At 39.7% G+C, this 27170-nt stretch overlaps 1 protein-coding gene across 7 annotated transcripts in view; it reads right to left on the reverse strand.

Annotated features, from left to right (window-relative positions):
* Nucleotides 1-949: 949 nt before the first annotated feature.
* PSPC1 (paraspeckle component 1) overlaps nt 950-27170 on the reverse strand; it is a 69558-nt gene continuing 43337 nt past the window's right edge. Inside the window, exons 7-10 of one of the 7 annotated variants that reach the window (XR_004843248.1) lie at nt 10811-11066; nt 7565-7668; nt 2428-2573; nt 950-1670 (exon numbers count right to left, since the gene is read on the reverse strand). Coding sequence is in view for 3 of the 7 variants with exons in the window: in XM_009648307.2 (XP_009646602.1) it covers nt 26688-26873 (186 nt within the window). In the remaining 4 variants the exon portion in view is untranslated. The other 6 variants (XR_004843247.1, XR_004843249.1, XR_004843250.1 and 3 more) reach the window with 6 other exon arrangements.

Consider the following 27170-nt stretch of genomic DNA (forward strand, 5'->3'; position numbering starts at 1 on the left):
CAACAGGGAGCTGTTGTGGCACTGCTGTGGCACTGCTGTGCCACCATCATGGAGCGTTACCTTTTAAGAATGCAAAAGAACTATTAAGGACGGCATTTTTCTAAGCTGCTGGTGCAGCATGGGCATGCATTGCACACCCATCACTGAATCCTGACACTGCAACATTCCTCAGCTTTTCTGTGTCCCACACAAGTGGGGAAAATATTTTTTCAGATTCTGAACCCGTCTTAAAATATTTGCGGGACAGGCAAAGACAAGGGTTAATAAAAAGAAAATACCAAAAGCAGACAATAGACCATAGGATGCAAATGTGAGCAGGACTGAGGAAGCAGTAAAAATTAAGGTTAAAACAGGGTCTCTTGAAAAAATAAAATCTCACACACCTCAACAACAGCCAGGAAGAAGGGACCAGGCAGAAAATGGTTCTTTTGAATTTCAAATCAACTATTTTATAGTAGAGGGGTCAGACTGTAGCAGGGCCTACTCCTCTCACCTGCATGCCACTCTGAGGCACAGCTCTGGCTTTTAGGCTGACTAAAGCCACGTGTATGGAAGTGAAGACATTGTCACTGGACCCAGGGAGCCCCCTGACAGTGTTACCCATGCAGTGACATTGATCCTGCCCCCTCAGGCCTGTTACAGCAGTTGCCCGTCTTACACTGAGCAGTCATCCCTAGTACAGAGGCAAAGCTGCTACCCCTGCCACAAACAGCAACAGCCCCAGCCCCAGCCTGCAAAGGCTGTGCTTACAGGCATATTTATCTTTTTTTTTTTTTTTTTTAAAAAAAAAGGCTTTACCAGGCTCATTGCAACATCTGTCTGGAAAGGTTTGCACGGGAAGTGTGCAAGCGTTTGGCAGTTCCCTTGCCTTCCTGGATCTGTCAGCTCTACTGTCTTAACATTGAGGAGTTGTATGCCTGTGAACAGCAGGACAAAGATCCCTAAAGCACAAGTGAGCATCACCCCGCACAACCCCCCCAGGCATTCACCCTCCCCAAAACAGAAGGGTCACCAGGAACGCCCAATGGCTGCACAGTGTGGGGAGAGTAATTAAGTACCACAGGACAGTATGGAGTCATGCTGGTTTTATTAGCAGTATGGCACAACACTTGCACATGCTGATTAGACAAGGCTTCCTCGTTACTCTGTCCCGCTAAAATAAGCCTGGCTCCATCTTCTCTATGCCTCTCCATTACACAGCTGGAGTAAAGATTTCCCTCCCATTCTCCAAGCTGAACAGACCCTGCTGCCCAGCCCCATGGCTCCCCTGCTCCCCATCTTGGTGGCCTCCACTGGGCTTCTTCCCACATAGATCACGGCTTCAGGAGCCCAGAACTGGTCACAGGGCTCCCGCTGCAGCCTCGGAAGCACCGAGCAGAGGGGAGAGATGGCAACCCGTGTCCCTGCTCCGTGTGCTCTCCTGCAGGCACCTGGGAGGGGGTGGGACACCTCCACCTTCTGCAGAGCTGCTCCACACCCAGCCCTTGCCCCAGCTGCACAGGGTTAATTCAGCGCCCACTGCAGGGCTTCACCTTTGCCTTGCTGGAACCCTGTGAGGTTCCTGTCATGCCCTCGATTCATGCTCATGGCCTTGTTGATGCCAGGAAATAGAAAGTAAATGTCCCGTTGATAGATTAATTTGAAACAGTTTTACAATAGATGTAGAAACCCTGGGAAGAAAAAAAAAAGAAGAGAGGTGGTATGTTACAGTGCAACGTTAAAATCTCATCACATCAAAATTGCATTTTTGTTGTTCATTTCATTCATGGTTTTTTCATTCTTTTATGGGGCCACAGTAAGAGAGCACGCATTTTTATTGTAACTTCCCACTCAAACTGAACTGCACAGGCAGCGAAATCTCCCTGCAGCTCTGCCCTCCTCCGGGGTTAACGCTTCCTTCCAGTCCTTTTCAGGTGCTGCCGGCTCACACCATCCTCTCCAGCTTGCTCACTCTTCTGTGCTCTTTTAAACTCTACTGCAACTTAAACACAATCCACACCAGTGTTTTTTCTTTAAATACAAACCCCACATTTCCTATTTTTGGTCACATAATTGAGTGCTTGAAAATATTTTCTTAGTCATTTCACTTAACTCTTAAGGCTTTTTTTAAGTCCAGAACGAATCGTTTAACCAAGGAGCAGTCTTTATAATATAGCATTTACTCTGACTCCTGTTCTGGCACGTACAAACTTTATTCCTTTTATAAACACCATTTCCCAGTAGTAGTATTGGAGATCTGGAAAGAAAATCTGCTTCCGGTACAGGCTAGATAAAAAGGGAGTCAAGACCTCAGTTGCACGTCAAGGTTGGCCAGCACCAGCTTTCCTGTGAAATGCTCGACTTGGCTTAACACAGGGTAGCAGCGTCTCTGCCGGCGGCTGAGCATCACCAAACCTGTAACTCGTCTCCTCATACAGGAAAAAGCACCTTGAACGTCGCAAGCAGCCATCATTTTCGGGTTCTTCTGCTGCGTCTCCCAGTCCAGGGTGCTGGCGGGGGGCACAACGCCTTCGTGCTGGTCCCCATCATTTCAAGCGGCCCCTATTCCCTCAGGCCTCTCGGGGCAGACCCCTCTACAAGCAGAAAGAACACAGCTCAGGTGGGAGTGGTCGATTCATCCCTCTCCCCCCCACCACACCCCCATTCAGGTAGGTGCTACAGGCTCAACTGCTGCTTGACTGACTAACGGCATTATTCTCCTGCCCGGGGAGCAACAAAGGAAGAACAAACACCTGTTAAGCACAAAAATACTACAAAGAGGCTGAGAAGCAAGCACAACGGGAACAGATCACATGAGAAAAATCACAACAAGTGCTCTGAAACGACTGGATGGTCTGTGTAATTCCAACTGGAAGAGCAGCGGTTTGTACACACCCCAGGTGTAGCAGAAAGCCATCTGCAGTCCTGGGGGCAGCCAGCCACCAGCGAACGTCACGGTCAGGAAAGAAGTGTGATACGGGCTGAGGAGTTACAAGATATATTTAAGTGGTAACTTCCTTGAAAGCGTACTTTTGTAATCACAGTACAGCAAACAAGACTCAAATATCAGGCTACAAGGCAATGCATTAGCAAATACGGTTGGATAAAAGCTTGGGAAATGCTAACACTTTCCCACAGCCCTTCCGAGAGGTTACTGGAATCCTCTGCCACCGTTCGGGAACCCCAGCAGCGGGCAGCCTGACAGAACGTTTTGACCTCGCTACAAATTAAATCGGAGCCCAGTGCGTTTTCTGATAGAAGTGTAGGCAAATTCATGTCCGAGCTGAAGAAGGGAATGCAATGACACAGCGAAGCCAGCTCTCAGCTCTACAAAATACTGCTCAGCATCAAGCTAAGGAAGAGCCAGCTGAGCAGGTGTAGCTTTCGATGCGACTGATTTGGCTCTCTGTCTTTTGCAACTTGTTCAGTTTGCTGTTGCACGCTCCACCCACCCCAAATACAACGCAATTAACTCATTTTTATCTTATCTTCCCTCAACTTTTAACACAATTTAATTAGGCCATTAGGTGTTGTCAGCCAGGTTCACACGGCAATCTCAAGTGCACACACGCAAACAAAAAAAAGAGAAGGGATTTTATCACTCCACTGAGACAAGGAGTCATTATTTAGCCAGTCAAAGAAACACTTGTATCTCCAAGGAACCTTGGCCATCTGCTCTTCCCTTCACAGGAAGGAAACTGGAAGTCGAGGACAGAAAAGTCCTGAGACGCCTGGGAAACCGGCCAAACACCGAGGCTCCCAAACAGCTCCTTTGCACAGGTGCAGCCTGATGCGCGAGGAGGAGCAAGAAGGCTGAGCTCCCAACAGCTGCACGGTCAAGACAAAATGTCAGCTGGATAGAAAAATCTCTCTTGAGTCAAACTTTGGAAAAAATTCAGATTTTTCTGTTACTACTACTTTTCTGATCAAGAGTTTTAGCTGTATTGTCTTTTTTAATTTTGTGATTTATTGGTTTTGCGATTTTTTTTTGTGATTTAGATTTTTTACATTTATTATTGTAATAAATAAATACATAAGGAATTTGTTCTCAAACCAGCAGATGGGGGGAAGGTCCCCCTTTACTCCTTGTGTTTTTGTTACGTGCTTTGTTTAAAGTCACTGTTGTGCGAAACTCATGGGACCACTTTCTGATGCATTGATAAATTACCAATTCCTGAGTGGCGACATCCTGCTAAGTAAACAAGCACGAATCCTTCCTGCCTCATGCTGGGCCAACATGGCCAGATAAGGAAAGAAACTGATCTACAACGTGGAGGAAGACTATGACCTTTAGCCTCACGACCACCAGAAAGATACCAGGATGTGCCACGTAGACCCGGGACTACTAAACTATAAGAAGGGACTCTGGTGGTGCACGCCGTTGGTGGAGCAGGAGTCTCTCCAGCCGCCCAGCGCTGTTTTGCCTGCTTGATTGCTTGCTTGAATAAATTCAGTCTTGATAAATATAATCGGCCTCAAACACTTATGACATTATGATTTTACTACAACTAGAAAATAACAGGGAACTCCTTAGTAAAAGGCAAGGCAAAACCACGAAACAAGGCACATCCAGTTTTCCCACTTCCTCAGCTCTGCCTGCCCTTTGGTATCTGACAGGTAAGGGTGCAGGATAGGGAACACTTAAATGGACACTATGTAAGTGTGTTGGGCCTGGTGGGAGGCAGCCGCAAGGGCCGAGGGAGCCGGCTGATGGCACTGCAAGGCCGCAGCAATTGGGAGAGGCATGCAAGGACTGGAGGAAATCAAATGTCACTCCAATTTCAAGAAGGGCAGGAAGGAGGACCCAGGGAGCTATAGGCCCTGGGAAGGTGACGGACCAACTACTGCTGGAAACCATTTCCAGGCCAAGGAGGACAAGAAGGTAACTGGGAGTAGTCAGCGTGGATTTACAAAGGGGTCCTTTGCAAATTCTTAAGGATCTCAATCCAATAGCCTCTCTGATGAGGTGACCAGTTCAGTGGATATGGGGAGAGCAGTGGATATTGTCTACCTTGACTTCAGGAAGGCTTCTGACATTGCCTGCCATATCTGCCATTGACAAGCAGATGAAATACAGGCTAGGGAAGCGGACAATGAGGAGGACTGAAAACTGTCTGAACAGCTGGGCCCAGAAGGTTGTGATCAACAGCACAAAGTCCAGCTGGAGGCCAGCAAGTAGCAGAGTACCCCAGTAATCAGTACTGGGGCGAGTCCTTTTCAACATCCCAATTTATGACCCAGATGATGGGACAGAGCACACCCTCAGCAAGTTCGCAGGTGACACAAAGCTTAAAGGAGTGGCTGATACACCAGAGGGTCATGCTGCCATCCAGAGGGACCTGGAAGAGCTGGACAAATGGGTTCACAGGATCTCAGGATGTTCAACAGAGGGAAATGCCAAATCCTGCACTAGGGAAAAATAATCCCAGGCACCAGGACAGGCTGGAGGTCAACTGGCTGGAAAGCAACTTTGCAGGTAAGGACCTGGGGGTCCTGGTGAACTCCAAGTCCAAGAACCACCATGAGCAAAGAATGTGACCTGGCCACAACAGCAGTCAATGGCATCCTGCACTGCATCACAAAAAAAGTTGCCAGCGGATGGAGAGAGATTATCCTTTCCCTCTACTCAGCACTGGTGAGACATCTGGTGTCTTGTGTCCGGTGCTGGGCTCCCCACTACAAGAGTGAATGGAAGATGACTGAGGGACTGGAGCATCTATCTATGTAAAAGGCTGAAAGAGCTGTGACTGTTCAGCCTGGAGAAGTCGGGTCGAGATCTCATAAACACCTAATGAGAGGGTATAAAGGTGACAGTCTTCCCAGTGGTACCCAGGGACAGGACTGGAGGCAATGGGCACGAACTGAAACACAGGAGGCTCCCTCTGAACATCAGGAAACTTGTACTGTGAGGGTGACCATGACTGCCTAGAGAGGTTGTGGAGTCTCCATTCCTTGAAGACCAAACCCAAATGGACACAGACCTGGGCAACCTGCTCTACTTGACATCCTGCTTTGGGCAGGGGGGTGGATTATATGATCTCCACAGCACCCTTCCCAGCCTCAGGCATTCTGGGATTCCGTGAAAAGCCTGCCCCAATTTCAGCTGCAGAGGAGAGATGGGAGTTAGCACTGCAGAGCTCAGGAAAGGAGAAGTCCTTTCCAGTAGCAATGGTAACTGCCAGACATTCTGACATACAGCACGTTCCTGGGGTGACCTGAACACCAGGGAGGGGGGGCAGGGCTCCAACTCATCATCTGAAGCATGAACAGAGAAAATTTTTTATTTGGAAAAATCCTTTACAAAGCAGTGCTACCTAAGTGAAAGATGCAACAAGGCACAGCAGGTAGAGAGTAAAAGGTAGGAAAAAAAAAGGAGACAGAGCTGCTGTGGAGAGTGTAACAGAATTCTGCCTGTCTTGGGTAGAAATTTTGAACTATTTCAGTCTTGGAAATCAAAGACCACATGGGCAATTTTTCAGTATTAGTTATAACTTGCAGTACAGTTTGAGATGTATTACTGCAGAAAGATTTCTTCTCTCATGTTGCCCTTTCTGTGCTTTTTACAGAATAACAAAGGATCCCATCGTGTTTATACTTCCCATGCAACTCTAAAGTTTTACTGCTTACTTCCCACACTACTTTTACTGCTTACTTCCCATACCATCTGACTTGGGTATCAGTGGAAGGATCCCTCTAACTAGCAATAAACCATATAAGCTACTACCATGAAATCACAGAATGGTTTAGGTTGGAAGGGACCTTTTAAGATCATCTAATCCAACCCCCCTGCCATCGGCAGGGACATCTTTCACATGTCATTAATAAATAGCTCAATATATCTTGTTCTCTCTCTCCCTATATATATATTTCTCCATTTACTGTTAACACAACTATAGAGTACATTTACTAGACCAAATAAACACAGAATAGAACCAACCCAAACTCCTCTTGCTTTATCAGTAGAACTTGCACATCTCCGTTAAATCCCATCAGTGTTTAAAACTTTTTAGTTTATAAAAGCAACTAATATTTTGGAATTTTACTGAACCAAGCTGGATAAATCTTCCTTTAAAACCTTCCTATCTGTCAGTCCCACAGAGATGCTTCCAGCAGCCAGGGTGGATGACACTACGTACCTACGTGCATGCAACCTGAACTCTACTCCAGGTTTTACAGAGTACATGGCCACAGCCCTCCAGAAGCCTTCCAGCCTTCCTACTCACTAAATCCCAAGGGCTGTTCAGAAACTACAATGTTGATCGTACAAACTAGATTCCAAGTGCAATGTATCAGTAACATCCAGTAGCTCAGACACAGCATCATATCAAGGTGGCACTATGGTTTCTGGATGCATTATGACTAGCCAGATTTTGAGCTGTCTGCAAGAGGCTGTGTACATATACTTCAAGTCCTTTAAAAACATGTTAACATACAACAGGAATTATGCAAGGAATTACATTATCTGAAAGCAAGTACTAGTTGAAGTGTAGAAGCAGAATTACTCTACATCAAATTGCAAATGTGAAAAAAAGAGGGCTCCTAATCTCCGTAATTGCTGAATAAAGCCAAATATTCTAATACATACCTTGCACTAACACTTGGTTTAGGATTCCCTTTTGTATGCATAAGATAGCAGAAGGATTCTGCACAAGCCAGTCTTCATCTGCATTTTAAGATTTTAACAGTAACCTAAAAAAGAGAGACAGTAAATAACCACAACACTTCAAACAAACTAGAAAATACAGTAGTTTCTCTTTTCAAATACCCATAAGCATAATGTGGAGAAATAAACCATAATGAAACTTCACATTACCAGAAAAAACCCACCATTTATTCTCTACCCGTTCTTACCACTTAGTTGTTACTACACAGATTTCTCTAAAGATTTTAAATTTAATTTTACTACCTCAGCAGTTAAAAAACAGCTGTTCCAAGAACATTAACAAGTTCCTAGGTTTTCAAACTTCTGCTTGGAGTAGATTAAGTGCAGTTCTGCTCCAAAGAGCCCTAAAAATCATTTCTCTTTGGAGAGTTTTAAAACACATATAAAACACAACACTGTCTTCTTTCAGGCCTGCCAATGCATGTGGCTGAAGTGACATTTCATCTTTCTCATATTATTGCCACTACAATGATTAAGATCCCTGCACACAACACAAAGTTATTAATGAAACTTGAGAACTAACTGCTCTCACTGCACTTGCACTGAACATATGGAAGCAGAAATACAGTCTCCTCCCTGTTGGGCAGCCTGCTGTGGTGTAGGCATTTAACAGACACTTAAAAGGGGCAAAGCTATGTATGAAAATAATACAGCTGAACTGGAGTGAAATGTTGTCCTACTTTATAACACCTAAGAACAGAACTGCATACGAGTCTCATTAAAATACATTCTAATACTAAAAGCATTAGAAATTGATGCAACAGTTTAAGACTTTTGTAATTTTAAAACTTCTGCAACAGATCTACTTGCATTTGCAGCAAGTGCAATTGGAAGAACAAAGGGCAAGTCAGTGTATAATTTTATTCCTATTACATTCATTAATTCATAATTAAAATTATTGTAATTATAGTCAAAAAGGCCTAAATAGTAACTGAAAGTGTTAATAAGGGTATCCATCCTGAACTCTGTGTTATTCCAGAGTCCATGTGCAAAATAATTATCTGAAGTGTCTAAAATTCAACAGCTCCCTGCCCTAAGTCATTCAGGCTTCAAAACAGATCTCACCCATACACACACATTCCCACCACCTCCTCTGCCCCCAGTTAAAATCATCTCTTCTCCACAAATACCTCCAATTTAAAATAACATGTGAGTACGGCAATGCTTGATAGGTTTAATATAACCCATGCTCAGGCTGGGAAAGCAGACACAGAAACATGTTGCAGAGCCAAGGAGCCCTAAGGGAATCTTTGTAGAGAGGCAGACTGCCCGGAAAGCCCCTGATTACAGCAGCACAAGGGGATGAAGAGCTCAGTATGCTCTCAGAAAAAAGAATTCTTAAAACAATTTACCAACATCTTGAGGTCCTGTTTGATGATCAGAAAACTTAGCACACCCTGTGAAGTATTTGTTACAGAAATAATTACTTTGGAAAGCCACATACAGGTTGCACCTTTCAGCTAGCTTCGCTTCAGGAACAGCCCCGAAAAACAACTCAGAAGTGACACATGTGCAAATTACAACACACAACCGCAAACATTTACAATAAAGGTAACATTTACCTTATCAGGTACAGCTGAAAAACAGCTGAGGCTAGCAGCTCACAACAAATACGATTTCAAAGTTGGCGCTTTGAGTCCTATCAAAAGGGCTGTTAACCCATCAATTCTCCCATTTGCTTTTTATCTCCCCCCACCCCATGCACCTTGCTACATATCACATTTCAAAGTTCTGTTATCTATTCTGTAACAGACATTCAGCAAGGTGGATACTTTCTTCCTAAAGCAGGTATGACAGAGCACAGCCCACCAACCCTTTATAACTAGAGCTATAGCATTACAAGTGCTAGTATTAAAATCATTCAGCAGATCAAATACAATAATGGATGGCTGTAGCGATGACTGTCAGCCTCAGGGACCAGGCTGGAATTTTCATCTGGACAAATATTAGTGTCCTGGGATATTACCTCCACATGGTGAAACTAATGCAGCTATCGGTATGTATGTACCCATCTTAAAGGGAAGCTACAATTGCAAACTGCACCTCTTTTGCTCTGTAGTTTAATACTGAAAAAACCCCATAATAATTAGGCTTTTCTTCCTTTCTCCCCCTAGCTACAAGCAGCTAAGCTCTCCAAAGGCCTAACACAGTCTCCCTGGTTTCCGTAACAGCCAGTGCGTATCACCTTCTCTTTCCTGGCCACCCAGATTTACTGAAGAGAAAGCAGTGAGCCAGATTTTTGGCAGCTATTAGATACCAGTGACAAAACTGTAGCCAAGTAAATGTTATGTTTTTGAAGACAACCCCTAAAACCAGCCAGTAATATCATATGGTAGCTTACAAATTAACCATTTACCATAACTCAAATACTTCCAAAGTGATTATGTAGTGTGTTGGGTTTTTTTAAAAAGTGTGCCTCAGGATTCCCTCGCTACAAGAAATTAAGAACATTCCCACCTCTCTACCCCATATAAGAGGCATTATGATTAACAGTAATTACTTCATTAGACCTGAACATATCCTAGCAGCTAGCGCTGAAAAAAAAAAGGGGGGGGGGGGGGGGGGGGCAGCAAGTAGTTATTTTCAAAGTAACAGACTCTGAATCATCTTCATTCATATGATAAAGCTTTTCTTTAAATTAAAGCTCAAAGTGGGTATGGTGCCAAGTAAAATGAATCTGAACTATTCTATGAGGCTCACAGCATGATAAACGTGCCTGCTCTGAAGAGAACAGACGCAACGCGTGCAAGCTGAGCGATGCTGTGCATATATGGTGCCATTATCAAGGAAAATTGAAAACCAGCTCCTCAGTACAACCCATCTCAATAACACATACTCAGCCTAACAGAGTACTCTCCACTACTGTCTTTCCAATACAGAACTGCCACACAAGACAAGCTCCAAGCTGCCACCGCATCCTCCAAGCAAGGAACAGCCATGGCAGCCTACCACACTGCAGGGTGTTTAACATTTACCTTGCACACTGATCCTATGTGGCTTCACTGGCTTGACCAACAGGACAGGTTGGGTTTTGGGGTTTGTTTCTGTTTTTTGGGTTTTTTTTTTTTTAAATTAACAGGATTTTTGGTGGCTACTGTAAACAAAGAGTTTCCCCCCCCATGCTTCCCTCCACTCCCCCCTTTATTTTATGTCTGCTTTAAAAATTACCTAGCGACACAGAACAGCAGCATGGGCAAATTTTGACTTGCACTGAAGTGGACCACACGACATTTTGCATCAGCAGGCACAGGTATCATTCTGAGAGTAGCAAAGCCACTATCCATGACATAGAAAGGAAGAACTCCAATGCCGAGCTGTTCTCAGGAAAACACACAATCCCTTGTGGCCATTTATTTGGGGTTTCCAAAGGGAACCCGAGATGATCCGCAGAGCTGTGTTCATGTTTGCATTTGTTCAGGTTTACCTATCAAAAGGTAAAAGGTGACAATGTTGGCTGCTGATACACTAACAGAAGATACAGCACTAGACATTTTTAAATGGTGATCCAATCTTTTCCTCCCCATTCTTCTTTTTACTCAAGTATGGATGAACCTGCTCACCTTAATCACAAGTAGCCTTCGCTGAGGACAAAAAGCACACATTTGCAATGATAAAACCATCAGAGAGTAAATCAGTTGTCACCTGGGCATCACTGCATGGCTGCCAGTAATTACAGAAGACAAACTCCAACATAACCTTCCCCAATCTTATGTTCCCCAAATTCTCTCCTTAAGAGCATATACTTACAGAGAGCTAGCAGCAAGTATTTAAGGGAAAAAGTGAACATTACCAAATTAAAAGGAAAATTAAGTTCCTAGAAACAAAAGGGCAAATACTACTTGAACTGAGCCAGCAGGCATTCAATTTCCTTTGACAAGACTATTAAAAACATTTTACATCCATTTCACAATTCTCCATTTATAAGGTACTGGAATTTAGCATCTTACACAGAATGAGGGACGCGAGTGTAGCAATATTCCTCTTCTGGAATCAGATTTCAAAAAAGACAAGACTGTGGCAGTTGCCTGTGACTCGGTAATAAACTCATACCAGTGACAATGCTACGATCGAGAGACATTTATTTGTCTGTTTTGGCTGGCTTGCAAAACTTCTCTCATACAGAAGTTAAATTATTTCTTCAGTATTTGGGGAATGGTGAACATGTCTGAAAATTTTTAAACAGAAGAGACAAAGATTTAATCTGTGCAGCTTAAGCAAGGTCTGAATTTGAAGACACTGAAATTTTTAAGTACTTTGTAAATTTAACAAAAATTGCTAATTTGCAAGTCATTCTGTTTCTAGATGTAAGACCATGTATTTTATACAAAAGGAGGACCCATATTTTTCATAAAAAAGATTCCCTACATTTCAAAGAAGTTTGGATTTGATCAGCAGAAGGCAATGAAGTCTAACTTCTTAACATCACTCAGGCTTCTACCGCACAGTGTACTTAAAGTGTTACATTTTTATGTATATATTACACATATATTTGCAAAATTTTGTGAACTGTGAGGTTGCAGCCAAAGTAATTAGAACAATCCTATATGAAACAGCAACTCAATCCTGTATTTTTTAATACGGCCCCCTTCCTGACGTTGCTCACTAACATCCCATGTCAAGTTGGGGAATCTGCAGCACCAGAACAGCCGGCTGACAAGACAGTGATTTTCATAATTATCCATTCTACATATGTTGTCAGTAATGCAGCAGAAATGTCTTCAGACGTGCAGATTTCTACTTGCAATGACTGTTCGTACTGAGCAGCTTTGGAAAACATCCAAGTCACAGCATCATTTTCTGCATCCAGAACTCACATGCCCCGTTACATGGATGCCAAGTTTCTGAGCATTTTGTGATATGAACTTTAACCCTTATAATCTCTTTCACCTAGAAATAAAGATGTATAGATATGACTTCATCAATTAACAAAGAAAACTTAAGAAACCCGGCAGATCAAAAGCATCTGAAACAGTTCCATCGCTCGGCATTGGAAGTCACAGTTAAAATTTCTCGAGCTTGTTTTATGTCAGGTTCTAGAAATTCTGAGTTTACATATCACAGAAATTTATGGCTTGTTTACGTACAGCATATGAAACAAAATTAGAAGAGTCTGCTGTAAACTAGATATAGTTAAACCAGCACAGCTAGCATAGAGTTCAGTAGTATGAATATTGCTCTACTACTTTAAAAGGCAGCAGGATACATTCTTTACAATACAACAAGGGTGGTGAAACACTGGAACGGGTTGCCCAGGGAGGCAGTGGAGGCCTCATCCCTGGAAACATTCCAGGCCAGGTTGGACGGGGCTCTGAGCAACCTGATCTAGTTAGCGGTGTCCCTGCTCACTGCAGGGGGGTTGGACTAGATGACCTCTAGGGGTCCTTTCCAACCCAAAACATTCTCTGATTCTATGATATCATTGTGCTACCCACTGTGCAAACGAGTTTACAATTATGCAAACTGAGATCAGAGAACCACTATGAATATCTTGGAGACATTTAAACAGGCATAGTTTTATTAATACTGATCTAGTTTGACTTCAAAGTAATTTTTAGATTGTTTTAAAGTAGCAAAAACATGTATAGGCAAAGCCTAAGAGACAATTTTTTCGTATTTTACTGGTTTAAGACTACAGAAAGTCAGCGTGAACTTTGCATTATAGAAAAATACTTATATATAGTTGAGATGTCATGACCTCACTTGTTTAAGGATATTGTGGATCTTCCAAAAGCTACAGGGGAACCTAGTTTCAAGGGAAACTTCCTATACTATGCATAATTCAACTTTCTAAGGAATTGTGAAACTCACCGACACACAGCATATTTACTTCCACAGTGTTAGCAACGCTGCTTTACACAACTTCACACAACACTCCCCATTCCCTCCTGCAGGACTCCTTACCTGTCATTTTTGCAGCAGGTGCCAAGTTAGGCCAGTGTTCTAACCTCTTCTTCCAAAATAATGACAGCAGAATTGATTAGCTTAGTGGGGCTAAAATCTCTGAAGCCGTAAGACTGTGCTGGGGGAAAGGGCAGGGGGAGCTGTGGTCACACCGTCCTTATAAAAAGCAACAACTCAAGATTCACTCAAAGAGCTTTTATCTTTGAAGTGCTTCACTTGAAAATGTAAAGTTTAACAATACTAAGCAATATATACATCTACACTGAAATGAAACCTAGTAAGGAAGCATTCAAATACCTAAGCACATAGTAGGTTTTTAATGTTAAATCATATATAGTTCCATGAAGTCAAAGCTTTATTTAGGTGACAGAATCACAGAAGGATTGATGCTGGAAGGGACCTCTAAAGATCATCTTGTCCAACCCCTCTGCTCAAGCAGGGCCACTGCTGTGGTTTAACCCGGCAGGCAGCTAAACACCCATAGACAGTGGGACAGGGGGAGAATCAGAAAAAAAGAAAAAAAAAAAGTAAAATTCATGGATTGAGATAAAGACAGTGTAATAGGTAAGAAAAGGAAGGGATAATAATAATAATGATGATAAAAGAATATACAAAGTGATGCACAATGCAATTGCTCACTACCCCCTGACCGATGCCCCACCAGTCCCGAGCAGCGGTTCCCCCCCTGGCCAACTCCCCTGTTTATGTACTGAGCATGACATCGTATGGTGCAGAATAGCCCTTGGGCCAGTTGGGGTCAGCTGTCCTGGCTGTGCCCCCTCCCAGCTTCTCGCTGGCAGGGCATGGGAAGCTGAAAAGTCTTTCACTGGTGTAAGCACTGCTTAGCATCAACTAAACCATCAGTGTGTTATCAACATTATTCTCATACTTGATGCAAAACACAGCACTACACCAGCTACTAGAAGGGGGAAAAAAAAAAAAAATTTAACTCTATCCCAGCCAAAACCAGCCACCTAGAGCTGGCTGCCCAGGACCATGTCCAGATTGCTTTTTGTATCTCCAAGGATGGAGACTCCACAACCTCCCTGGGCAACCTGCACCAGTGCTGTCACCCTCATGGTAAAAAGGTGTGTCCTGATGTTCAGACAGAGCCTCCTGTGTTTTGGTTTGTGCCCATTGCCTCTGGTCCTGTAAAAAGATTTGGTAATTCACTGTGCAATTAAATAACTTCCTTCCTATACTAACTCTGCTGGGCGACAATTTTTATCTCCAATTACTTCATGACAAATACAGAACACCAACTTCTAGTTTCCACCATAATAAAGACCTATTTGGTAGAAAAAAAAAAAAAGATAATCTTACATGGAATCTGTATTTCAGGACACCAGAACAGCGTTAACAAACTGCAGGGTATTCTGAAAGTGTTTTAACACATACTGGTCCGCTGACATAAAGACTTACCTGTTTATGAAAAACACACAAAGCAATGTTGAATAAAGGTACCATGTCTCATGAACACTTGAGTTTTGTAGAGATGAAGGTATTTACAGATCTGTTCCAATATGGCATAACTAGTCATTGCAACAAACCAAGCCTAATGCTTGCCCAGTCAAAGCAGATTATGCTATTCAGACCTGGGCTAAAAGTTGTGCGTAACACCACCAAGGAACCTGTGAAAATTTTTAGTATGTGGTGAACTCAACCAGATAAAACTGAAGGGCATAGATTCTGTACTTGCTACTGTTGTGCCAGCTTCACCATCTGGTAAGCTGGGACTCAAACTTGGCTTTTTGTCCTTTACTTGCACAACTAGATCTATTGCTGATGCCGCACTAGGTAAGATTTATCTCAACTTTCTATTACCATTTTACTTTCCTTATCTTAGTAGAAGTGGCTACTACCTGTAAAATAAAGATATTGTTCCTACCCAAAGTGAAACAGCTTTCTAAGTAAGTATCAACCATTAAAAAAAGCATTAAGCCTCAGCTCTCATATATGTAGAGCTAAGGAAGCACCTGCTAACATGTAATGGAGAGGACTAAGAAGCATGACATTAGGAAGAATTTCAACTTTGAATAACAGATTTAACTATCAGGCATCTCAGTGTATGTTAGCAATACTATTAAAATTAGCCCTTCCACCATCAACCCCCCCGCCCCCCCCTTAAAGACACTCCAGCTAGCTACAATTTTTTTCTCTTGAGAACAATGAAGTACAAAGGCCTTAATGATAAAACCACGTTTGCACAGGACTATGCCAAGATCACGTGGTAAGAAATAGGGAGCTTCCTTTTGTTATACAAAGGCAGTCAGTTGGCATCATATTCAAGACTAAGATATTTTGAATTAAAGAAGTTCACTCTTGGCACTACTTTTCATCATGGTTCATTCAGATTTCAAGATGCAAGCTCATACTGTAATTCTCACATTAAAAATATGCATTTAAAAATAAGTTATCAAAATGTCAGGTGACAAATTTTTAAATATCGACACATTAATGAGAAAATGGTTATGAACACAGACTAGAACATAGAAGTTGTTACATCAGTTACCTGTTTGTGACTTTTGATGTACACAAAGAAAAAACATCCATTCCAACACGCTACAAACAAATATTATTTGCTGTGTCTTGAAACTCCACATAAGCAAGCAGCAGGGTCTCCAATGAAGTCTGCATTTCAAACTGAAGTTCTGCATAGTGATGCATCAATTTATTTGAAAGGTTAACAGAACATTTACCTGTTCTCAAATTCTTCCACTACTTTTTATGGACCATCTGCAAAAAGCTCACAGTCTGCTTTCCTGTTCTGCTCCACCTTGTTCTTGCCTTCTCGTAACTTTATTTCCATCTTATTCAAAAACTTATTTCGGTCAACTGACTTTCATTCTGAGCTCTGCAAAAATCTCACATTGGAGCAGCATCCGATTGCTGAGTATGCTCTGACAGGGTATATTTACGCATAAATTTTTAGTGATTTTAGTTTACACTACACTGTGTAAACTAAAATAAATGCAGATATCCAAATAGTTTGAAGATAAATCTCAGCACCTGGAGGCAGAACCAGGTCTTTGCATCTTTATTACAAAATTAGGGAATCGGACTGAAATAATTATCCAACAGATTCATATCAAAGGAATTTGTGTTGTTGACAGTACAAGTGTAACCAGTTTGTATTTTTTTAAAATTTGTATATATTATGAAGTATCTACTCAAGCTTGCCCAGATCAATACCTCATATGAGAATACCACATTTATAGTTCATGACAGGTAACATTTGGAAGCGCACTGCAATGACTGTAAGATGACTGTAGCTGGCAAGAGCAAATGCCAATTTAAGCGCTCCATGACTACACCACCCTCAACCCCCAGCTGCAGTAGCTGCCACCGTACAGCTGATACGCGCTAAGCAGAAGAGATGGAAGACTTTGAAAAGTATCCTTGGAGCCATAAAGGAACTTCATTAACTGAGGCAGGCGAAGCAACCGAAGGCACTACCACATTCAAAGTCCTGGGAAGGTTCCGACAGTCACGTAGGTGTACACATACCCAATCAGCAGACAAGCTACTCAGATTTACCACTGTGGCAAGATAATAATGTTCTTCATAAATTTAAATCCCGATAGTCCTATTCTTGTTTTGTCATGAGTGAGGCAGAGATGACATTTTCCTGCAACAAGAGCAGGACCAGATTTGGGCAGCATTTGTTTTTAAGCAGGAGCTCTCTAAAGTTGCAACAGAAATCCTCTGTTGGAAGCACTGGTACATTAAGTTCTACATATTTGAACTTCAGTCCTTTCTCAGCACAACTTTGTCTTGTATATTTAACCCTTCCTTGCATGTCATTACTAAAGTTCCACCTCTGCTCCTTCAGTTATGTAGACAAAAACTAAAATGGAGAAAATATAACCAACTCCCCAGTGACATTCCTCTTCTCCATATCTTAATGAAACACAGGCTTTCAGACTTATTTTGTCCATTAAAGCATGTATTTTATTTGCATGTTTACATTGAACTAGTTTCATTTATAGCAGAACTCCGAAACAACATTTAAGAATTTTAGACGAAGCTTATCAAGAGTCGTATCTGGGGCTTTTAATTCTATGGTAGCTTCCAAATTTTTAGACGAAACAAACTGAAAGATGAGGTCAAACCACATCTTCATGCTTTTTCACATTACTACCTCCCTCATCTGTGAGCCCATGAAGACCACTATCTACTTTTACTTTTCCGTATTAGTATTTCTACATGCCTGTGAGTCAAGAAAGAGTACCTATCTATATTAAGTTCTCATGTATTCTGTCATTTAATTATTGTGTACTAATTTACACAAAAGAGAAACTTTAAAATTAAATTAATCCAGAACAAAGTCTTTTTCCCCCCCTCAGGAAAAGCTGTAAATCCTTTTTAACGACACAACAGGTTAAGAATACATACATGATATTTATATACTAGCAAAACACATATGGAGAAGTACATAATGACTTGCCAAATCATATAAAGAACTGTTTTTACTGTGCATCTAACATCCAATTCTTTCCTTTAACCCATTTCCATCAAGTTTAGTATTACAACCCCCAAATAAAGTTTTATACAGCTCATATCTTTCACCTCATCAGGAAAAGTTAAAACCTTTTACAAATAAAAGAAAGCCCAGAATACAGAATAGGAAACCAAGTCCTAAATGGAATGAATAAAGATACCCAGAGCAGGCCAGTCACAATCTTCAAAGATGAATGATTTGGCCCATTCCTACAGGCAGTATGTCGCATTATGTCCTCACATCAATTCTAAAGCTTTGCAGAGCTTGCAGAATTTTCACCACAATACTAACAGAAGGTTCAGATTGAGTCACAGTGTCCTCAAAATCAGATCAGTGAAAGATTTAAGAGCTCAAATACTTCATAAACATGTAAGACCTCTAGTAAAATATTTTTCCCACCTTCTTTAAAGATACACCATTCAGCTTCCTCGACACTGGGCAGTTTTGAATATACCAGATTCTTAAACTTTTTTTTTTTAACAATAATATGAAGATTCTACATTACCAGTTTTCCCACCTGAGGCCTCAAGAAGATACAAGATACAATAATCAATCCCTTACCCTCCCCCAAAAATCTAGATGAACACTTTTGAATCTGAGTGCTTCTGTGACTACTACAGCAATAAAGCAGAAATGCAAATGTAGTATCAAGGTTCTGAGCAGAGTTTTAAAATCAGTATTTATTTCCCAAAAATATCAGACACCTGGGAAATTCAAGTTTATGAATAACTGGAAGAAGAAGATATATGAAAGAATTCATTTCAAAGGTAGTTAAGAATAAAATGCTCGAGATCAGCTTTTATCCAACTAGGCTTAAAGGCACAAAGTATTATCAGTCTTTGGTAACTACCATCACTTGAATTATCCTATTTCTGATATTCATACTACATGCCATCATCTCCAGTAAAGTACATGTGCCTAATCTAACCAATTCCATTTTTAAGATGCTAACAGTGAATTAATACTTATAACTGGGTAAAGAAAGACAAACTGTATTTCTTGTTAAGTCTTTACAGTTTCGCACAATGGTTCCAATTTAAAGAGTAAAAAACGCATGCCCAGTAACATAATGCAAGTCAAAACACGAGCATGATTTCTCCACAGATGTGTACTTTTCCCCGCCCCGGCAGTGGACTGGCTTACTCTCACTCAATAAAATTTTTAAAGTTTCACTTTTAAAATTATGAAATTCAAACTAATTATGTTTTTTACGTTTAATACAACTTGGGGCGTTACAGTACTATTCAGAGCAAACATCAAGTCATTTGTGATTAATTTACTGTCTTGTACACATGCTTGTGATTGAAACCAGATTATCTATGGAAACTCAGACTTTTTTTATCTTTAACATCAATACTGTAGTGGGTCCTAAGCAAGAAAAAAAATGTAGATGTAATCATGCATTAAAGTATACCAAGTGATTTTATTCTCCTGAGCCAGCTGTCATTTTAGAAGCAGTAAGAGGCATCCAGGACTTCCGTTTACTTTTCTAATAAACGCTTTTCCCCCATATGCAATAGAAAAAGCATATTGTGCACAAAACATGCAGAGTGAACACAAAACAGAAAGCAAGCTTAGCAATGAAAAACTCTCCTAAACAAGTTACATAATACTAAACAAATGCTCTAGTACCCCCCTTCTGCAGACAATTGCATTCAGCAGCATGAATAAAATATGAAACTGTAACCAACTGTGATGTAAGAATGATGCTAAACATGCATTAAGTGATATTACAAAAGCTACATAAAGCATAACATGGAAAAGATAAACTGGCACATATACCAAAATGGTTTTAAAAGCATAGCCATCCCAACTGCCAAGTTGACATAATTTTCACTTTTAAAGCAGTAATTCAATATGACAATTATTTCATACATTTTCTTTCAAAACTCTGAACATTCAGTTTTTGAAAAGTAATAATTGCATTCTTCACACACTAAAGCAGAAACTTTATTTGCATTATTTGGCACAGCTCTGGTTCTGAAAATGTCAGGTATGGAACTGCTACTGATATCAATGCTGGAAGTTCCAGAAGCACAACATTCCACACTGGATCAAAACTGAAAAGGAACTACTGTTTCATGATTAAAGTTTTCCTTCTGTGCCTTCTGGAAAAGGCTTTTGATTTGAAGTTGACTAAAACTGGAGCTGCAGCTTACCTTTCACATGCTCTGTCCCTTAAAAGTGGAACATAATATGTGGAACAATGCAGTGCTATTGTATCAAAGAATGAAGAACATCTGCATTTTAAAAGACAGTATCTCCCATCTTTGTAATTGCAGTTTACATATTTTCTTCCAAGAAAAAGTGCATGTGAATAGTCTTGCTTCTCTAAAGCAACTGTGTGTATCATCTTTCCTGGAGAAATCATGAAGAACACTATTTTCCATATTTTAGTGGCTTGCATGTAACCTTCTTGGCGACTGCAGAAAGTGAACAGACAGATCAAGCTCACATATAATTTGGCTTAATATTTTAATGTACCTTTTTTTCATCATTACTTCAAATACTTGCCCTCTTGCACCAACTATCACTAAGAATGTAAAACAACCATGCTTATTCAGACATCTAAAGCTCTCAGCATATTTCTTACCTATTTGTTCTAAGCTAGGTATTTCTTAGAAGAACTGAAAAGTCACCTAAACTCACTTTAGGAGAACATATATAAAACTACATTTTCTACGTGGCATGTAGATACAGCACAAACTAATGTAAGTCCACAGTTACGAAGAGTCTTACTCTACTGCCCAGTCCTTGGTGTTCTTTCCTTCCACACTGAAATGAGCAGAAACAGTAATTTTCACTGTTTCTTTTGCCCTGCTCAGTGCATGAGCACAGAGATGCAAGGGTGGGACAAAGCAGGCAGGACGCAGGACCAAGCCAGGAAGGAGGGCAAAGGGCTATTCATATCTGCAGCAATGCATGTATTGAATTATTTTAAATATGCACACAAAGACTTCAAATTTACTATTAGCATACAAATATTTAAAACATTTGTAAGCAGCTTCAAAGACCACTTCCAGCTGGCAGTTCAAAGATTGCATTCTACAGTACTGTGATAGCTGGTTTATTGCAGGGTATTTTCCTGCAATTTCACAGTAGACAAAAATATTTAAAGCTTAGTAACAGCACCGCAGAATAAATCCTTTTACAGCAAATAATGAACAGTACTGGATCTTTTAAAAAAGAAAAAAAGAGCAAACAGCTGCAAAAACAATTACAATAAATCCTTGTGGTTTTTTACATATTTTTAAGATTTATTACATTACCTCCTCCACCTTGCTTAAGTATATATAGCTATTTAAAGAGGGAAAACCTGCTTTGCTTGGGGGTGGTAGGTGGGTTAGGCACTGGGGTTTTTTGGTTTTGGTTCTTTTTGGAGAGGTATTTTGTTTTGGTGGGTTTTTTTCTTTCATATATTCACTGAATATAATTACTTTCCCTTTCATATAAATAAAAAATTGATTACAGTGAAATTAATGCAAAAACTACTGAAAATACCTTAATCCTATCCCATAATTACTAATAAATATTCACTATTTTATTTTCCTTTACACAATCTTCTGTTTGGTGCTTCTCTGGCTATGACACATAGGTGTAAGACTGAATTCTCACTGGTTTGATGAGAGGCTAACAATCTTAAAATCAACTGTTTCATACTTACGACAACATGAAGTGTATATGCTACAGAACAATTTCACAACATCAAAGAAACATATCCAACTCCAGTGACCCCACGCTACATCCTATGAATATTAGAACTTTTTTTGAACATTAATTCATTTCAGTTTTTCCGATATTCCTTGGCTGCCTGCACTCAAAAGTTTACTCAAAGTTTAAAAAAAATCTACAACATTAATTTAACTGGTATTTCCATCTTACCATTAAAAATAAGTTAGTTTGTGGTTTTCATGTATAATAACCTTTATTTTTGTGAATCTGCTGTAGATATAAAATTAAACCACATTTCTCCCATTGTTATTATGTTATTTTATTCCCCCTCCCCCATATTTTTCAGTTTACATACAGGACCCTTCACACTTATTTCTGTTCAAGGTTCTATGCAACTTTGTTTACTGAGAAATTAAAGGCAAGAACAGTATCTTTATTCTCACTGCACTTCTTTCAAGTCAAGCACTTAACGTCCTACATACAGTTAACATGTACATTTAAATTCTACAGCTATGCTTTACTCTACAGGAATTAAGATATAAAAGCACACTAGCAAAACTAGGATCAATAGAAGCTCTAGACAAACCATTTACCAAAACAAGTGGAAGAACCTTATCAACACGTGTATGCAGTAACACAGTTAAGTTCCTTTTGAATCTCCACCTCTTCTTATGAGCATTTTGTCCTCTATTCAAGGGACTACATAGAAATCAGTAAAATTTTACCCACATTTACACAGACTTTTTTTCTTTTAATGAGATTTGGGTATAAAATAATCATTATAGGAAAGCAGTTTTTTAAAATGGTTTTACCTATCAGTATACTATGCTTATTAAACTTTTCTGAATTGTTTCTTCAACTAGGAAAAATGGTTGCTGTTCTAAACTACTTTTCTGAAGAAACACATCTCTTACTGCTTTTGGATGTCAGGCTGAGGTCATTAATATGAACACCTCCAAATCTCAATTATATTAATTTTCATAATAGCTTAAGGAAGCTCAAGATGGAAAAGACCTATTAAATCTATCCCATTTAGACAAGCACATTGAGGGATTGTTTCCATGCATTTAAAATCATCAAAAATATTGTTCTCATGAAAATCTAATGTTCATTTTATCTATTCTACAACTTACATTTTAAACTTAGATAACAATTTTGATAAACTTCAGTGTTTCAGTGAAAACAAACCTGAAATGCCTACAGCTATGATCTTTAAAATATTTTATGGGAAAAACTCAGAACTATTAACAAGACAGATTTCTTCAAAACAGCAAAACACTAAATTGGTGAGACCACCTACTAAGATTATTTTACAGTATATCCCAAAAGGCAACAAAAAGCCAATCCAGTGAGAAAAGTTATACCTGAAATTAGCTATTCCAAGTTTTAAGTCAATTCTTCTATTGTTAAGTTCTCACATTTCACTGAATGGATTTTTTAAAAAGCAGGTGCTTTTGGGATAATACAGTCCAACATTTGCCACTAAACTAGCACTGAACAGCCAATAATCTACAGGAGCAATGTCCAACCTCTGTATTTTCCATAGATCACATTCACTCCCTCCTTACTATGCAAGACTCAGGGAAGTTTGGACAGATATTCCCCCATGGTAGAAGTGAGCTAACAGCCCAGGGAAAGCACCAAATCCCAAGATGGTTCTGCACCTTAGTGACAGCACAGTGCCCAAATTAATAGATTCAGGGCTACTGAGAAGGCAATTAGATGACATTTGAAATACGTGTCCTCTCAAGTCCCCCAGTCTTAGCCCCAAGCACAAGCTAGCAAGAGATGCTGGATTCAGACTCTGTAAAACCACCTATGGATAAACCACTTCAACTCCCAGGAATGGGACTGAGAATCTATTCACATTTGCAGTCCAATGTAAACTGACCCCATCAGTTGCTACCCAGCCTTCCCTGCCATTTTAATAGTTCAACAACAGTTTGACTTGTATTCACTGAGAAGGAAAAATTATGATCCAACTTGTTATACAAAAAATTATATATTAAGTATGCAAAAAAATTAGTTTCCACAACATGCTTACGTGAAATGAGCTTCATGCCATCAGAACACACCATTGATTTGCTTGACATCTCACCTCAACGCATATTCTCCCTTCAAATGGCCTAAGGGGTTTTGTTTTTCACTTGAGAATCTTCCTTCAGATTGGTTATTTCAGCATTTTTGACCCAAGTTATCTCAAGGCAGATTGCAACCATTTAACCATTAGTGTTTCATAAAAATCAATGACTTCGTATTTAGTGTCTTTCAAAAGAATTTTTAATTACAGATTATTCTATTTTTCAAGTTAAAAAAAATCTGAAATAAAAAGTGGAAAAGGGGAAAAAATGAGTTTGGTATGACTTTTGTATACAACCAACATGGCTAGGCAGCCCTAAGAAAGCTTTTATTAAGAGGAGAATTTAGCAGCCTGTCATCAGCTACAAAAGGAATTCTTCATTAAATCTTTAAAGTGTGCCCAAATTCAACATTTGAGTATTTATTTTTCAGGACTTAAAGGCTTGGTTCATGGATATTTAAAAAGAGATTAGATGATTTGCTGCAATAAGGACAGCAGACAAATCCGCTGTTACCATGCAGCAGAGCCATCCAAGTCATAGTTCTACAGGAAGAGTAGCTCACAACCGTGGAATGAAAATCACTACTATTAATTCAAATCTACAGTAACTTCCAAATATATACATACCTCTGCTTGCTAGCAAAAATGCTGTGCAACAAACATGCACTTAAAATAGCATGAGGCTGGCAAGGAAAGAACGAACCACTTTTTGCAGATTTGGGGTATGTTTAATGTATTTCTGAAACAGATACTACAAGGATGAGGGCATATACATCTAAACAAATATACAGGAGTTAAGCCAAAAGGCCTGAATGACACAGCCTTTTCCTTTGAAAAACTGAACAGACCTCTTGAATCTAGTTCAAGTTATATTTAAAACACGTTCCCTCTATGGCTTTACAGTTTAGAATTACCAGCTCACACCATTACTTTCTCAACCCCCCATAAAAGCCATGTACAAGGGCAGAAAATATGAGACAAAAGTAATCTAATATTTAGACACCAATGCATTTTCACCTGAATATAATACACCAAAGCAGAGAGCTTAAGTAATTGCTATATGCAAACACTAGTTTACACCTAGTGAAAAAACAGCAATTTTCCCAAATGTTGAGTTTTAGGAACAGTGTGCCAAGTAAAACCAGTTGCAGGGTTTTTTGGAAGAATGAGAGCTGCAACGTGATACATGTATCAAGTAGGGAAAAGAGTATTTCAGACTTTAAACCTAACTCATTATTGCATTCCAAACTATAAAGTGTGGCATGTATCTCAAGTCAAGCAAAAAAGGGCAACATTAAGGTCAGTCTAGAGGAAAATGCTTTAGTTTACAGTTACCGATGTCACAGGTGAGGACCTACACATGTGGTAAAAGCAGTATACTTCCAAAATGCCAGCTATGCCACAATTTTCCTGTTACCCATATGCTCACAATTCAATTCACCAAGACAATCACTGCTATATTAAGAAGTAACATATACATGCTCTCTGCTACTTGCATCCCGTGCTTTGAGCTACTTAAGTACCATTTCAATATAATTAGGGCACTATGTTATCTCAAAACAGTTTTAAATCAATTTAGTATCACAATTCATGCAGATAAATTTTAGCAATTTCTATTTCTGAAAACGTGAGTGAACTGATAAAAAACACTAATATTTTATATCTATTTTGTGCAGGAAAAAAGCAACAGTAATAAAAATACCCCTACTTTCTTGCCATTACAGGAATAGAACCAATAGGTCTTTTCCATCATCTTCCATGACTGACAAAATCTGAACCATAGTAAGCTTCACAATAGCTTTATCATCAGTTTTATCTTAAGACTCAATCAGCAAATCTAGCCTGAGTTGTGTTGGAAATGGGTATTTTTCAAATTAATCATTCTGTAAAACATTTATCAAGAATAGTCAAGTGCAATCCTTCTAAATGCTATTACTCTACTATAAGTGAACAATTATTTTAACTGGAAAACACTTATTTGCCTCTGAATTAACCAGTTAAACATTGATAACAGACTTGTTTCTTTTCAAACCAACCATTGGGGGAAATGTATACCTATAATGATGCATTACACAGTGAAAGGCTTTAAACCAGCTTGCACAAATGTCTCCTTCCTTGCAATGGCAAGATACTTTAACGATCAGTACAACACACAGAGGTCACAACAATTTTTCTTTCGTAGAAGTATGGTTTAGGTAAATTCATTCATACTGTTATGAATAAAGCATACATACATATTCCTTTTCCAAAGTCCTTTCCCTGCCCCCCAAGTTAAATTTTGCAATAATTTGAGTAATGGATATACTCTGTTGATAAGCTTATTGTGACTAAGTTTGCAAAGGGAGACGGAGATGCAAGGACACAGTATCCTTGAGAACACTCTGTAAAGAATTTGATGCTCTTCAAAAGTCAAAACAAAAGCAGTTGTGTTATAAATTGTTCACAGTATGTACTGCAACATGCAGTTCAGCTAAACAGATTCAATATTAAGAATGGAACTTTCTTGACACATAGTAGAAACTACGTAAGAATGAAAATGATGCCACTTGTAATTATAAGCATAAAATTCTTACCCAGTATTAGTAATAACATTCCCAAAATACTTTCAAATGATTTTTATATTTTATTGTAATCAGATAACTCCACGTTTTACAGCATAGTCACACATTGTATTTTGCTAGTCACAAACACATTGCCTTACATAATGATCCGCATCAATTCTGCTCTATACTACAAAGCCTATGACTGAATACAAAAAAAGTTTTACAAAAGAAACTGTTTTAAAGACTACAATAACAATAAAACCGTTTCCAGATAACAGCTAAAATTATAAAGGCATATCACTGTATAGTTTTACTGGAATTTCTAAACAGTAGGGAATGAAATAAGTTTTAGTATCTGCGACGCTTGTTAGGTCCTTCAAAGTTGCCCCCTGGGTTTCCTCTACCAAAGCCACCAGGTCCACCACTCACGGCACCTACACCACTCATTGGCGGCTGAGGAGTTTCAGAGCCCGTTCTACTAACCAGAGGTGAACCCATCTGTGATGGACCTCCTTGAGGGAATCTCTCATTATGCTAATACAAGTCCATTTGGAACACACCAAATGTGAGTTACAACAAAAACCACAAGTGATGTTGTCATGAAGTTCAGCAGATAGTCCAGCAGAATCAGGATCACACATAGAGGGAAGAAAGGAGCAATTAAATTAGTTACTATGGAAAAAGAGCTGGAAATTAAAGAGTGCTAATGTTACGCTCCAAATTTGTAAAGTAAATTAAAAATTAAAAACTTAAGTATTAAGACCAACTCTGGTGCTGGATGTAACTTCCATCCTTTCAAGCACATCTGAAGCAATACATATTCTCTACGTA

This window comes from Egretta garzetta, unplaced genomic scaffold, assembly GCF_000687185.1.
Source record: "Egretta garzetta isolate BGI_Z169 unplaced genomic scaffold, ASM68718v1 scaffold401, whole genome shotgun sequence".
Lineage (NCBI taxonomy): Eukaryota > Metazoa > Chordata > Aves > Pelecaniformes > Ardeidae > Egretta > Egretta garzetta.